The following is a 15735-nucleotide window of genomic DNA, read 5'->3' as shown; positions in this document are numbered from 1 at the left end:
CTGCTGCTTTTGTTGATTTCAAATGTGTCTTGTCAGTTCCAAGAGGTTTTTCTTTTTCTTTGCTGGGGTTCTTTTGCCTTCCCTTCTGGTTTTTGTACAGGGCTTGCACACACACACCCCCGGCTTGCTTGCATTTGTTGTGATTCTGTGCTTTGACATCAGTCCTGTTGAGCTTGCATTGCCACAGTGGCACTGGGTTCTGCTGGGCATTCTGTATATTGCAAATGGTTCTGCTGGGCTTCAAAAAATGCCCCCCTTCAGTTTGTACTGCAGAGATTCTCTGGTTTGACATTAGTCCTGTTTGGTTTATACTGCCACAGTGGGACTGGTTCTCCTGGGCATGCTGTACATTGCAACTGGTTGTTCTGGGCTTGCAAAAATCCCCCCTTTCAGTTTCCACTGAAGTGATTCTCTGGTTTGATTTTGGTTCTGTCTGACTTGGCACATTGGCTTGTGGTTCTGCTGGGATTACTGAGTTCTGCAATTGTTCCATTGAATTTTCTTTTTGTTCTCAGTGACTGCTACTTGCAGGCATGGCTTTTTGCCCTGGAAGCAGCTGACAGGGTGTTTTCTCTCCCCCTCCATAGGAAATAATGGAGAATGGCTGGGGGCACCTTGTTCAGTTGAAATTTTGGTCCCTGTACCTTTAAAAACAACCCCACCAGCCACTCAGAAAGTTTCTCCACAGGAAATAATGGAGCCAAACATTTAGGAACCCCCTCCCCCCAAAAAACCCCCAAATCGAAATACCATATCAGTTTTTGGAATTTGGGAATATCAGAAATACTGATAATTTTGGGGTCCAATATACTGAACCAAAAAAACCCCGATTATTTTTTTTTGCACACCCCTACACAGGACAAAAGGAGGGGAGATTTAAGCCTTTTCCCGGTGCAGTTTTCCTGATAAAAACAGAGACCCAGAGCTTTTCTAAATTGAGAAAATAGCACAAGGAGAAAATGGCTTAAACTTCTCCTTCTCTCATGGTTCCAACTTAAAACCATGCCCAAATTTTAGAGAAATTCATAGAACTCCCACTGACACTTCTGTTTGAGCCCTCCTTGCTGAAGCTCACTGGGCTTAACCACACTAGCAGCAAAAAGGAAGAGAAAAATGAATCCAAATACCTGGCCCCATGGTCCCACTTGCCACGCGGCACATTCCTGTTGCTGACAAGCCTGCATGGAATCTGGTTTTGTGTCAGGATTGCAAAGCCGGTCGCTTATATGTTCGCCTCCAAACTGGCACCAAATTTGTCGGTGTTTGTGCCCTTTCCCACAAGTCACCAAGCACTGGAAAAAGAAATTAGAAACCTTAGGCCCCTGGAAGCAGCTGTTACCAAGTGCTGTAGCTTATCAGTGTAACATTCACTGAAAAAGGTTCACAGTTGAGGATTAACATTTTGGGTCTCAGGAATTCAGTATCACAGCCATGTGGGCTGCTGGCATAACAACCATCCCCACGGCAGTATGGCAACTTGCTCATATGGTGCCAGAGAACCCACCTCAGTAATGAAAGATGTTAGGAACGAAGATCTGTTAGTAATGAAGAAAGGAGAGGGGGAAAGAGGAAGAAACCATTTTAAGTATGGTTCTTTTACTCATGATGTTTCCATGTGACCCACTGTACTGCAAGTTTACCACCATCAAAAATCTACTGTGCTGCTCATCATTTTAATGTACAAAGTCCCTTACTTCTGACCAATCACCAGTTCTCCACTGTGGACACGGCAGTTCGTTGCAGCGCTGAACCGTCACCTTCTCCTGTTGACTGCATTTGCTGTCTTCCAGAACATCGTTGAAAGTATTCATGCAGACAGCTCGGCGCCTTTTTGTGCCACCTCCACAGCTCTTTGAACACTTTTAGGAAGGAAAAAAGAGCTAGTAAAGAGAAGAACTGCCCACTTCTCTGCTACACACAAACTGGCAAAAAGAGAAATATATTACAGGTGCACACCAAAACTGTATCTGGTTCTGTTTGTTCTTTCAAACTTCTGCTTTCTCTATTACAGTTATTACAATTGTTCCTCTTCTTTATTCTAATCTTTTGTTTGTTTCCACAGGTTCCAATGGGAAATATAGTTCCAGTTAAAATGGAAGAGACACGTGGCACTTTAACAACTTTTTTACTGTAGCATAAGCTTTTATGGACTAGAGTCTAGTTTTAACCCACTACTTAAAAAAAACAACATCCCCACAGAAAAATGATGTGCCTGGTTATCACCCAGACTCTAACCTGACGTTTCTGAGTAAAGTGATTGAGAGAGAAGTAGCAGATCTTGGATAACTCATCTGTTCTGGACCCTTCTCAGTCTGGTTTCAGGCTGCATTACGGGACAGAGATGGCCCTGGTCGCTTTAATGGATTACCCCTTTCTGAATGTTAGACAAAGGCTGTGGGACTGACTCTCCCCCTATACTCCACCACAATAGCTTTGTTCACCCGAGCAGGGGCTTCTGCACCCTGCAAGGAAGAAAGATAATGACTGCTTGTACCCTTGCATTCTCTAACCGCCATCTTATGGAATGGCCTGCCTGAAGAGGTCCACAAGGCTCCTACGTTCCTGGCAGTTTGCAAACTATGCAAAACTGAATTATTTTCACAAATGTAATAGGGCTATATTGTCAAAAAATCATACAGAAAGATGCTTTAATGAAGGGATAGGGACTGTAGACTATACTGTGTATAGTACATACCGTCTGTTGTTGTATGGATGATCCTACTATGTAATTTCCACATTGTTTAACATGACATGTTAATACTCACACTTTGTTTCAGTTCTGTTCCAGACATTTGCAATCCTAATCCTATTGCATTGCTTACTGGATGTCTCATCCTATAGACCTTGTTGACTTCTGCTGCCTTTATCAACTTATACCTCTGAAGAAGTGAGCAATGATCCGCAAAACCTCATACCCTGCCACGAATTTTGTTAGTCTTTAAGGTGCTACTGGACTCTTGCTCTTTTCTACTGTGACTTATACTGTGTAATCCACCTTGAGTCTCAGTGAGAAAGGCAGACTGAAAATATTGTAAATAATGTAAAAACCTTCAATAGCTTTCAGTGCTGACTGCAAACAGCTCTTATCATACTGGCCTTCTTTTACACGTTTCCCTTTTTCCACCACTGTGCCCAGCTGTATTCATCCCGCAAACCTTTGTCTTACTTCTGTCCAAGCTGAATAGCGCCATCCACCAGTGTGGCATTCTGATGAACATTTCTCCCTTGAGCTTGGCTTGGGGATGCTGCTGCAGTATTGATCATCAAACTTCTCCATTTTCCCTTCCAGCTTGTTGTACTTTGCGCAGGAAATCTCCAACATTTGGTATCCCAGTCCACATTGCGCAGTGCATTCACTCTTTCTGGCAATATGCCACCTAACCGCAACCAACCAAGGGGACTTGTTAGCAAAGCTGACCAGTTGTAGGAGACCTGCAAAAGAAAGCTGGCAAGATTATTATTAAAAAGCCTGAATTGGAACACAAAAGGGAACAAAGCCTTTCCCTCCCCTGTGAAATACAATATTACTTAATTTATGTAGATTCCCCTTGCTAGATGATATCCATTTATTACATTTGCAACCTGCCCTTTCCTGTTACAGAACTCAAGGCAACATACGTAGGGATCTAACTGTACAGAAAAAAGGGGAGATTCAAGGCTGTTGCTTTTGTGGTAGGCAGGCAAAATGTGCAGTTCTGTCTATGCAGTAGAGAATTCAATTCTAGATAGACAGACTGGCATGGCTCCCTGTCCAGACCCATGTATCAGTTAAGGTCCTGGGAACAGGTGCTCCCTTTGATGCCTTTCTATAGGCAGGCTCACTCTGTAAGGGTTCCTGCTTTTTCTGCAGCAGCCTTCCACAAGATGTTTGTAGGGCACATTCATCCCCCCCCCCGCCATTCTGAAAGTTACACAAGGCTCCTCTTTTTCAGAGGGCCTTCTTTAATTAAGTTGTTATGGAGGGTCTTGGTTCTTGCAGTTTTGCCACTTTGAAAGTTGAAATTAAGCTGCTACAATGCTGGCTGTTGATTATTCTTAGGATCTCATGAGATTTCTTTTTTATAGTTTTTAACCTCTCCCTTTATAGCTTTTATCTGTTGTATGGTATTTTAATTTTGTGAGATGCCTGAAAGATATAATAAGATATAATAAAGTATTATCTCTTTAAAAAATACATCAACAAAAGCAGATATGCATCTCACTTCAAAGGCAACTCTCAACAAAAGAAAGGGCATTTACACATTTAAGAGAGCCAGCGTGGTTAGGGTGTCAGACTAGGATCTGGGAGACCAGGGTTTGAATTCCCACTCTTCCAGGGAAGCTTGACTGGTGACCCTTGAGCTAGTCATTCTCTCAGCCTAACCTAACTCACAGGTTGTGGTTGTTGTGAGGATAAAATGGATCTGGGGTGGAACTACTTTTTGTTCCCACTGGGAAGAGAAGCAAGAATAATTAGCTAAATATATAAAAAATTAACACAGCTGACTTTCTGGACAGGGTGCTAATTTCAATACACGTGAAACAAACAAACAAATCATTTTTCTGTTTAGCAGCTTTCTCTCAAAAGGCAAGAAGCAAGATTCCACCCTACTTCCTACTCTTCAACATGACAGCATGGGGGGGGGGGGGTGTTTGTATGCGTGAACTGCCTTGAGCATGTTTTGTTCACAAAAGGCAGAATTTAAGTCCACCCCCAAACCCTACACTATTGATAAATTTAGTTATTTACTTCACTGATACCCCACCTTTCTTCCCAATGGGGACCCAAAGTGGCTTACAGTATTCTCTTCTGTTTTATCGTATTTAGTAGGAATAAGGCTCGTTGTGGAAATAAATATGACGAGATCTAGAAAGAGGCTCTGGGAGAGTGCCAAGGCCTTGGGCACTCAGTGTCAATGTGCTGTGGTGACCTCAGCAGGGTATAATGACAGAGTTTACCATTTTCTCCAGAGGAACTGATCTCTGCTACCTGAAGAGCAGTTGTAATTTTCAGTGATCTCCAGCCCTCACCTGGAGATTGACAACAATTGTTACCCAGGAAGAAATGGCTGGTTTAGGGTATGGAGTCTATGGCATTGTACTTGTCTGAGGTCCCACCCTTCCTCAAACCTCACCCTCTCCAGGCTCCACCCCTCAAATCTCCATGAATTTCCCAACCTGGAGTTGGAAACCCTAACTCCTTCCCAGCCAAGTATCACCCTGCCATTATCTGCCCCTCTGATTTCAGCTTTGCATCTACTCCCCCCTCACTCCTGGAGATCAGTTGTAATTCTGAGTGATTGGCAACAGTGGTTCCCCAGAAGGGAATGGCTGGTTGGGAGGGTGGAGTTTATGGCATTGTACCTGTCTGAGGTCCCACCCTCCTCAAACCTCACCCTCTCCAGGTTCTATCCCTAAAATATCCAGGAATTTCCCACCTGGAGTTGGCAACCCTATCTCCTTCCCAGCCAATCAACATCCTACCTTTATTTCCCCCTCTTTCTTCAGATTTCCATTCCCCCCCAAACACAAAACTGCAGCCTCTACCATGCTCTGAAGCCCTGACTGCCACAGAGTCCACCATTTTCCGTGCTCTGGAGCCCTGACTGCCACAGAGTCCACCATGTTCTCCAGGGGAACTAATCTCTGCCATCTGGAGAGTAGTTGTAATTCTGAGTGATCTCCAGCCCTCACCTGGAGATTGGCAACAATGGTTTCCCAGGAGGGAAAGTAGTATTTCTCTGCAATGGGGACCAAAGCAGCTTACATCATTCTCCTCCCCCCCTTTTGACTTGCACAACAACCCTGTGAAGTAGGTTAGGCTGAAAGTCTGTGACTGGTCCAAAATCACCCACTCAGCCCCTAAAGCAAGAACCTGGATCTAGCAGACCCTGCTGTGAAGCACTGACTGCTACGCCTAGGGCAGCCAACCTCCAGGTGGAGCCTAAAGATCACCAGGTATCACAACTGAACTCCATACAACAGATCCCCCCCCAGAGAAAATAACTGTTCTAGAAGGTGGGCTGTATGGCATTCTGTTCAACTGAGGCCTCTCCCTCCTCAAACCCTGGCTTCCATAGACTCTACCAGAAAATTTCCAGGAATCACCCTACCTGGAGCTGGCAACCCGACTGGCCCCAATGAGTTCCTCACAAAGGCCTGCAAAGGGTTTCATTCCCTTGTCTGAACCAAGCTTGATTGTGTATCATGGCGAAATGGGCTCCAGTTTACAACTCACCTGTTTGCCTCCCTCCCTTGTCCTGTGGGCGTATCTCACTCCTTAAGTTCGCTGCCCCCACTCACGGAATCGTCACTGCCTTTTTAGAGGTACAGTGAGACCCCTCTGGCCGAATATCCCTATTTGGAGATGGAATCCTTAATCTTTGGGGGATCCCTGGAAAGTTGACAACCCAAGGGTCTGGCCTTTCCTTGCTTCCCTGGGCTACCCCCTCCCTCTGGTATTGTGCAGAGCAGGGGAGAACATGTGGTCAGAGCACAACACAGATTATTAGCCCAAATTAAAGAATTTATTTAACTATTTACACAGTTATGGAGCACACACACATTGCAGGAGTAAGCACACACTATGAACCAACAAGACATAAATCAACAGGGGTTAAACGCAATCCTCTCTCCCTCAGGATAGGTTCATTCCTTGGACCAGCCTCTGGCTGTACTTCAGCCTCTCTCTCTTGCCCAAGAGAGCAGGGAAAGTTCCATTCATTCCCCAGTCCAGCCGACTGTGGAGTGGCTGAATTTCTGCTGCCTCCCAGGGACAAAGACTGCCTTGGGACAGTCCCTGTTTTCCCGCCCTTTTCTGCCTTGGAGCACCTGGGAACTGTAGTGCAGCAGATGAGGAAGCCCCATTCAACCCAGTGAGTGATACTCCTGCAAGCCCCTCTCTGGAACTACAGCTCAATTAAACCTTATGTTTTAAACAAAGAACCACAACCGTCTTACAGGTGATACCTACCAACAGTAACTGAGGGGAAACAGTCTCACACAGAAGGCAAGCAGGAAAAGTGTCTTCATCAAGACAGAAAGCCGTTTCCCAATAATTCTAACAGAACACAGTGGCTGAAGGGGGAGTGGGCAGGGAAGAGGAGCAGACCCAGCATCCAGCCAATGGCACGCGAGTACTTTTGAGCGGTGGCTGACGGGCCAATGGCTGAGGGAGCGCATGGAATGTTGCCACTTGAAATCAGCTTTATGATATAGGAGAGAAGATATGTCCATGAGGTTATGTTAGGCTGAGAATGTGTGACTGGCCCAAGGTTGCTCAGTAGGATTCCATGGCAGAGTAGGAATTCAAACCCGGGCATCGCCTAACACTCTAACCACTATACCACATGGGTTCTCAAGGCTCTTCCTACTTGCTACACTCTGTTTATTTACCCTGCAATGATCTGTTCTGCACTGGCTCCTAGAGCAGGATGCCTCAAGGAGTAAACATGAAAAATGGGGATTTCCATGAACTGAACTGCCAACATATTTTTCCTCTAAAAATTAGGACCAAGGGTGCTTGATTCAGACTGCAATAGTACAAGAGAGGGGTTAAGCCTCCTCACCACACCTGACCTGAAATGGTTGGGGAGCCATTATGAGTACTAATACAGGTTTCCCCAAATGGGCAAACCAAAGCTCCCCATGGACATTTCAAGCTGGGGAAAACAACACTGGGTAGTGGTGGCTTAACCCCGCCCTGTACTGTGATCCTGATTTGAATCAGGCCCCTACATGCCTGATAGCAGGGAGGGGAAAAACACAAGAAACTCCATTCATGGAACTCCAGTCGTCTCATCTGTTTGAGCCCTTATCACAACACTTTGTTTAAAACACACATACACATGCACAACTGAAGAATGTCTAACAGAATCGTCACTGAACTGAACAGTGGCAACTCAACTGCATTCAGTGTTTATTATCTGAATAGACATTTCCTGGGGGAGAGAAACTAGTGCACGTGTGCTGATGCTAACAAAAGGTTTTCACCAAATAGTCCCCAAAAGGCATAAAAATATAAAACGGGGACAGTGATTTAGCAGAGGCAAATATCCAGGAAAAAGTGATTGTCCTGGTAAATAGGGGCATTTGGAATGTATGCAATTGTGGTTGCCAGATGGATGCAAATCTAAGTGGAAAAGGAGTGTGGGGGGGACACTTTGGATGTGTAATATTTATTTTATGGAGCTGTAGTGCTCTGAAACAAGATGCACCATTTATGTTCTGCAGGACTGTGATGTTCTTTAAAAAACAAAAATAAAGGAAAAACCCTTAAACTAGGGAACCCTTATTATCCCTTTGAATAGGAGGCATCTGGCATCCTTCAGCATAAGTGTTATGTAAACTAATAGTAAAGGTATTTGGAAACAGTTTCTACAAAATTGCAAGCTGTTCAAACGGTAACAGATTTGTAAACTTTTGAGTTCTATGTTAGGCAGGCAAGGAACAGTTTGTCTGTTCTTATAATAATACCCAGGACTAAGAGCCAGTCTAGATGGCAACTTTCCATCCTAGTTGATTTGCTCTGTGCAAGTCCTGAAAATTAAAAGGGTAAATCAGTGCAAGATTTTGGTAAGTAATATTTGAACATTCTGAGTTGTGAGATGAAGGGGAATTTCTCTTACTTTTAAGGCTCAAACAACACTTGATGGCATTCTGGTTAAAACAAAGGCCCGTGTGACACTGCGAATACACAGGCGAATACACTAGAAACAGCATGTCCACGTGGGGTTTTTAGGACACGTTCCCTTCATCAGCCACCCTCTTCCCTGCATTTTTCCCTGCCATGCCACTGAAAGGGGGCTTTAAAAAAAAGTGATTGCTATAGCATTATAGCAATTACCAATTATTCAAAAAAGCCCACAAAATATCTCTGGTGGACAGGTAACAAACAGCTGACATATGGCTAATAGTGTCCATGTGGGTGTGACCTTAGACTATTAACTTTGCCATCTCGATGGAATGCTAAGATGCTTGTTTGAGTAAACGTGTGCTGAGGATGGAGAAAACCTGCCAAATGAATGATCAGGTGACACTGGGTGGATACTCCAAAAGCAGTCCTCCATTCTGAAAGTAAAGTGTGGATGCAGCCAGACTAACTTCTTGAGAAAGAGGGGGATGCCAGCAATGGAAGCTAAATCATCTCCAAGCCCAGTGCTCTCCATCATGTATTTTTCTCCCAGCTGAGTTTACCTTTGGCCATACTAGCTGGATTCTTAGCCTGTTCCTTTCTTGCACAGAACAGTAAAGGAAAACATAGCTAGTCTGCTATGACATAATGCAGCGTTACAGACAGACCACTGGTCCATCCAACTGGCAGCAGCTCTCTAGGGTGCTTAGACAAGAGATTTCCCCCATCACCTGCTCCCTAATCCTTATAACTGGAGATGCCAGGGATAGAACCTGGGACCTTCTGCATGCAAACAAGATTCTCTACCACTGAGCTGTAGCCCCTCCTTTTTGAACCAGGTACCTTGTTCCCCACTTGAGGGGCAGTACAGGAAATCATCACTGGGATGTTTTTAAAAAGCCCAGAGTAAAGCCAAGAGGAGTAGCCCTGCAATCTCACAAGAGCATTCCAGCTCCAATTTGATCAGATGGAATAACAATAACAGGTGTAGGTGGACCCCTTGTTTTCTCCCTACTGGCATGGCCCAGATCCAACAAAGTGGTTCCCACTGTTGCTGGGGCTCAGTCAGCTTGCTCCTGACCATGACTCTACCCTCCAAGGGAACTTTACTCATAAGAACCACGCTGTCCCTGTGGTTTAAAGGTAGTGATGTCGTGTGTATCTGTATTAATGATGTGGACTGTTATCAAAATTCAAATTCAGATTTTTTTAAAAAAAATCTGGAATGTCTGAATATTCAGGACTCCATTAAAGTCAATAGGAAACAGCCATTGCCCAATAAAAACAAGCTCAGCCACTAAAAAAAAAATGTTTCCCTCAGCCCCCTGGCCCTTTTCCAGTGCCTGTATGAATCCCAAATGCTGAGTGGTCCTGGCATGTACACAGGAACAGCCACAATTCCCAGCATTGGCCAATGACTCCAATCTGGGCATTCAGAACATTGAACAATGCATCACCAGGGCAACACTGGGCATGTCACAGTCCAGCAGAGGACAAGCTGGTGCTGGGGGGAGCAGGCAAATACCCTGGGCAGCACTAGCAAGCAGACTGGAACAGTGGGCAGCTGGAAGTGGAAGGGTGGAGAACTGTCCTAAACAGCTTTGGATACAACACAGGGAAGGTTGTCACAGCACACTTAATAGCAAATACAAAAGTCAGCAGGCGGATAATAAAACAGTTACATTACAAAGCCCACCTTTCAGTTGTAAAGAACTATTGTGAAAGTGCTTTCTCTTGACCGTGCTTGTTTCATGATTCCCTAAGAGTAGGCAGACTTCAATCGCAGGCTTTGCTTTCATTCCAGTCCCCTCCTCTCCTGGCAAAACCATTTAGGCAACACTGCACTCTCTGCTTTTACTAACTTTGATGCATGGCTGTCTGAGGACTGTTTTACTTTCATTTCTCAGAAAGCCCTACATAATTTTTGTAAATCAGTATGATTTTGAGTATCTGGAATTACAAAATTTGCAAACTTTCAGAATATTTGGAATACAGGTTTGCCAGCCCCCACGTGGGGGCGGGGGATTCCCCACTTTTTGGGCTCGGGCCCACTGCTGGCCATTGGGGGAAATGTCATCTCCAAAAATACATCCCTTGGTGACATCATCAACATGGTGATGTCACTTCCAGAAGTGACATCATCGTGTCGGCAACGCTGTGGGCCACACTCTACTTTTTTGCCAAAACTCTATGGGTTGTAGCCAATTTGACTATAGAGTTTTACCCAAAAAGAAGAGCATTGCCCCAGCGTCACTGACGTGATGATGTCACTTCCAGAAGTAACATCATCGAGCCAATGATGTCCTTGCCCACCCCTGGAACATCCCCCAAATCCACCTGCTGGCAGCAGGTAAGGACCTGGCAACCGTACTGGAATATGGAATAATTTGGTGAATTCAAAATATCTCCGAATCCTGACTGCACATCTGCAATATGTATATACAAGCCCCTGTGTAGATGGATGTGTAAAGAAGATGTCTCGCTTGTTCCCCGCCACAGAAGGCTTGAGGGCAAATAGCACCTGGTCACTTGGCTTGTGCTACAAGAATATTCTTTCCCAGCCACATATGTAGGTGTGTGTAAAAATGAAAATCAGTATGGTTGTGCAGGATTTCCAGGATATATTGCTTACATAAGAACATAAGAGACGCCAATGTTGGATCAGGCCAAAGGCCCATCCAGTCCAACACTCTGGGTCACACAGTGGCCAGAAATACCAATGCCATCAGGAGGTCCAGCAGTGGGGCCAGGACATTAGAAGCCCTCCCACTGTTGACCCCCCCTGTGCTTCTTTTCTGTTCTGTGAAGAATCTGTTTCTTTGTCACAGAACTAAGTGTAGGAAAAGAGGATAAAAGGGACTGATTTTTAAAATGTTTTTTTTTTGTATGATAAGATTAACTACAAGTTCCAACAAAAACTTATCACCTGTTAGCCTGCAAAGGCCAGTCTGAGATACTGGATAATCCCTCCAGAGATGGTAAGGCCTGGGGGAAAAAGAACCAATTCCCCCTCCCAAACTGGTGGCTTACACACAAAAAAAACCCCAACCTCCTATGAAATATTCTTTTTATCTGAAGTCAGTGAAATGCTTTTAAAGACAAGGTTTTATTCACTCAAAATGTATAGTATGAAAACGTTATGAGGATTCTTTTTACAGTTTTTCTACTGGAAAATGGGGACATTTGGGGAGTGCTGAAAAAAACTTCTATCAAATACTTTTTTCCCCGTTTGGCATGCATGATTAGTCCTATGATAACACAGTACGCAAAAGTATGCAGCTCTCTCTCACTTTAGTATTGGGCGCGTTTGCTGTTTTGTGTACATAAATTTTACTAATTGGCATATTTATGGAATTTTCATGTTCTAAGTTATAAATAAGGCACTTTGTGTTAAAGCAGGAAAACATGTTTAGGTTTGAGAGGAAATTAAGCATTGTATATATTTCAGTTTGTCCCAATATTTGTTTCCCCCCCTCCCAAAAACACCCACCACCACTTCCACCACCAACAACAAAAACGTGGCCTGTTCCCAGTTGTTATCAAAGACTTCAAAATTTCTAGAAATTGTATATCTGTAAACCCCTTCCTTTAATATGCTGGTACCCCAACCCTGCCTATGACTAAGAGGAGATAACCATACACATAACCATTGCCTACTGGCACCTTTAGGGCCAAACTACATATTATACAGGAGCTTCTGTCTTTCTGGTTCTAAAAAGCAGCTGGTGTATGTTTTGTGTACCACAGCCACAGTGCTAGCAGATGCAGTTTAATTCTTTTCTCATGCACCTTCCCCCCTACACAAATAGACATCCACTCCAGGCAAACCATGAAGTAGATATATTTATTTATTTGATTTACTTCAATTATCTCCCACCTTATCTCCATGTCATCCCCACAACAACCCTGTGAAACATGTTAGGGTGAGAGTCAATGCTCTCTCTAAGCTGTGGAGTCTTGTGAGCAAAAATTCTACTTTGTGAGCTACTAGCATTAAAGTTGTGAGCGAGCGGTTTGGCTACTGCATAAATTAGTTTGCTCTGGAGCCATCCTTCCTGAGCTAAGACAAAAACATGTGAGTCAGAAGCTAAAAAACTGTGAGCTAACTCAGCTTAGAGGGAACACTGGTGAGAGTCTGTGACTGGTCCAAGATCACCCAGTGAAGCTTATGGGGCAGAGTGGTGATTCAAACCTGGGTCTCCCAGATCCTAGTCCAACACTTTAACCACTACATCACACTAGCTCTCAACCACAGTGCGGGAAAAGGTGGTACAATACAGCTCAATAATCACCACAAGATAGGGCTGCCAAATCCCCCCGGGGGCGGATTTCCCCGAGCTTTGGAGGTCCGATTTCCGCTCCCGCAGAATCGGCCCTCGGGGGAAACCCCACCCCCGCGTGCATGACGCCGGGCACACTGGGGCAGAGGCACAGCCATTTGAGGGGAAAACGCTATGTTTTCCACTCAAATGGCTGTACCCCGCCCCCAGCGTCCCCGGCATCATGACGTCACTTCCCTGTGACGTGCATGCTGCCGGGAGCCAGCACAAAGTCCCCCGCCGCAGAGGTAAGTCGATTTGGCAACCCTACCACAAGACCCCATACACGTTCTTGCTAACTTCCATTTTCTCACTGTTTTAAAGAAGAGCATTTTCCTTAACCTTTGTGTTAATTTCCTGAGATGTGAAGGAAAGTGAGAACAGCAAGTATCTGTCCTTAAGCCAAGGCACACTGTCTCCCTTGGTCAGACAATGAACTGGCCTCTCTACAGGACAAACGGAATCCACCTCCACATTACTGTACACTTTGATTGTTTAGCATGTGGCATAAAACCAGAGTTATAAAAACAGAGATTTTTTTAAAAAGTCAGGCCTAGACGATACAAGGCAAGATATATAGAGGACTGATTATGACAGTACCTTAATTCACAGTTTGTGTTACACTGCTCAGCCACTGGATCAGGTTGGGGAATTCCAACACATCTTTGGTCAGACACCATGAGTTGGTCAGATTCTCGGGTGCAAATAAGTTTCCTTTTTCGTTCCCCTAAAGGGAAAAAAAAAGTAGGATGGGTATATAGCAAAGTGGAGCTTCACACGATTTCCCCTCTGACTATCAAAAGTGCTATTCTTAGGATCATGCATGGGCAAAAGTCATGTGGGACAGTGACTCCCATAAGGAGGGGAATTGGGCAGGATGGAGTGAAAATGCTGGCTGGATCCAACCCTTTGGTTACATCTCCTCTGATCATGTTGGCCTCACTTTCTGGCTAGGAATTTTGTTTTTGATTCTCAGTAACAAAGGGATCCTGTTGGGAAAAAAATAAAAATAAAAAGCATCATGTGGCACTTTATGCTCCATCAAAAAAGGACTATCAGATTTATTGTAGCATAAACAATTATGATGCTTAACAGATTTGCTCTGGCATAAGTTTTCACGTGTCACAATAAATCTAACAGCCTCTAAAGTTCCATAAGACTGATGTGAAATACAGATCATCTGCAGGTAAATCATGCCTTGTTTCCAGAATGAAGTCACTGTATACCTGGCTGTATAGAAATGTATTAGCTTAGTAGTGACTTCTTCTGCCAGGCCAGTGTGACTTTGCTTGGTCTCCTATTGGATTTGAGCTATTGGGGGGGGGGGGGGGTATGGACTGAACAAGAAAGTACCTGTGAACAAGGTGTTTTCAAAAGTATGGGAAACCTTTGTCTTAGAGAGAGCCAGGGAAGCACACATACCTATGTAATAATCTCAGTTGCAACATTAACATAGGATCTGCATCCTTCGAAATGAGATTCACAGAATTACTGAGCTGAAAACGATAAGTAAGCTATTAAATCCTCACCTACCCTATAAGATGGTCCTCCACATATTACCAAAAGATTTATTTGGGGAGAAAACGTTTTCTGTGCCAAATTCGTTCCAACCCTGCTAGGTTACTCATACAGTTTAATACCATTGCTAGTACTTCTTCATTTCAAATCATGATTTTCCAATTATGCTCTCCTACACCTGCACTCTGACTTCAGAGTGAGAGCTAGTGTGGTTCAGGAAATGTTCTTGGACCTAGTAAACCTGCCATGGTCCCTCTACGCTGTGGAGTCCTGTGAGCAAGAATTCTACTTTGTGAGCTACTGGCATTAAAGTTGTGAGTGAGGGATTTGGCTACGGCATAAATGAGTTTGCTCTGGAGCCCTCCTTCCTGAGCCAAGACAAAAATGTGTGAGCCAGAGGCTAAAAAACTGTGAGCTAGCTCACACTAACTCAGCTTAGATGGAACACTGGTTGCAATTTTATAGAATGCAGGAAGAACAGGAAGTACTTGGGTATCCAGTCCTTTGCTCTTGTTCATGTTTGATTTCATGTTTGAAACCCATCATTCATTCCTATTTTGCATCAAGATTGTAACCCTCACTTGAAATAGCTTGAATAGCTTGAAAGTCTGATTGCCAGGACAGAAATGCAACTTCTGATACTCTAAAGCAGGGGTCCCCACCCTTTTTGAGCCCTTGGGTAAGGGTATCTTTGGAATTCTGACACTGTGCCATGGGTGAAGCCACAAAATGGCTGCAGCAACTTACCTTCAGTCACACAGTGAAGACCCCTGTGCTTGGATGGTGTCTGCTGCCAAAGCAATGTTTTTAAAAAACCGCAGTCAATCATATCTCCAATGGCCAATTAGAAGCCTTTGGGGGCAAAAGTCCCACCTGGTCCCGCTCACTTTCTAAAAACACTGGGTGGACACCAGGAATTGTGTTGGTGGGCAATAAAATAAATACCAAACTGACATGCTGCATATGTTCCCCATCTTGTTGGGAGCTGTTCCGTGCATGCCTCCTTCCAAATGGATATAAGCACAACTGCTGGACACATTTGTTGGCTACCTATGTGCCTTGAGCACAGGCAGGAAAGGAGCCGGAGTGGTCAGCCCTGAGCTCCCGTCAGTTTGCTTAAAGTGCTAAGCAAGGGCCCGGCATTATCAAGTGACTTAGAAGACAGCATACATCATTCCACTGTAACAACTCTTGGGGAACCATAACACTTGAATTATATCAGAAGTTAAACACAGACAAAAGAAACACATTTGTCATCACTGCCAGAATCCAAGATAAACCGATAAA

General features: G+C 44.4%; 1 protein-coding gene across 1 annotated transcript in view; it reads right to left on the bottom strand.

Moving 5' to 3' along the window:
- Positions 1-15735, bottom strand: part of LOC107113149 (A disintegrin and metalloproteinase with thrombospondin motifs 9-like) — a gene marked incomplete at its 5' end in the record, with an annotated part of 147551 nt that overhangs the window by 91834 nt on the left and 39982 nt on the right. The window contains 4 exon segments of the mRNA XM_015414419.1: positions 1128-1292; positions 1695-1859; positions 3167-3377; positions 13531-13657. Coding sequence (XP_015269905.1) covers positions 1128-1292; positions 1695-1859; positions 3167-3377; positions 13531-13657 — 668 coding nt within the window.

The sequence above is a fragment of the Gekko japonicus genome, unplaced genomic scaffold (genome assembly GCF_001447785.1).
Source record: "Gekko japonicus isolate JY-2015 unplaced genomic scaffold, Gekko_japonicus_V1.1 scaffold1472, whole genome shotgun sequence".
NCBI classification, from domain to species: Eukaryota; Metazoa; Chordata; class Lepidosauria; order Squamata; family Gekkonidae; genus Gekko; species Gekko japonicus.
The sequence above is the reverse complement of the archived record's forward strand: the minus strand, read 5'-3'. Positions and strand labels throughout refer to the sequence as shown.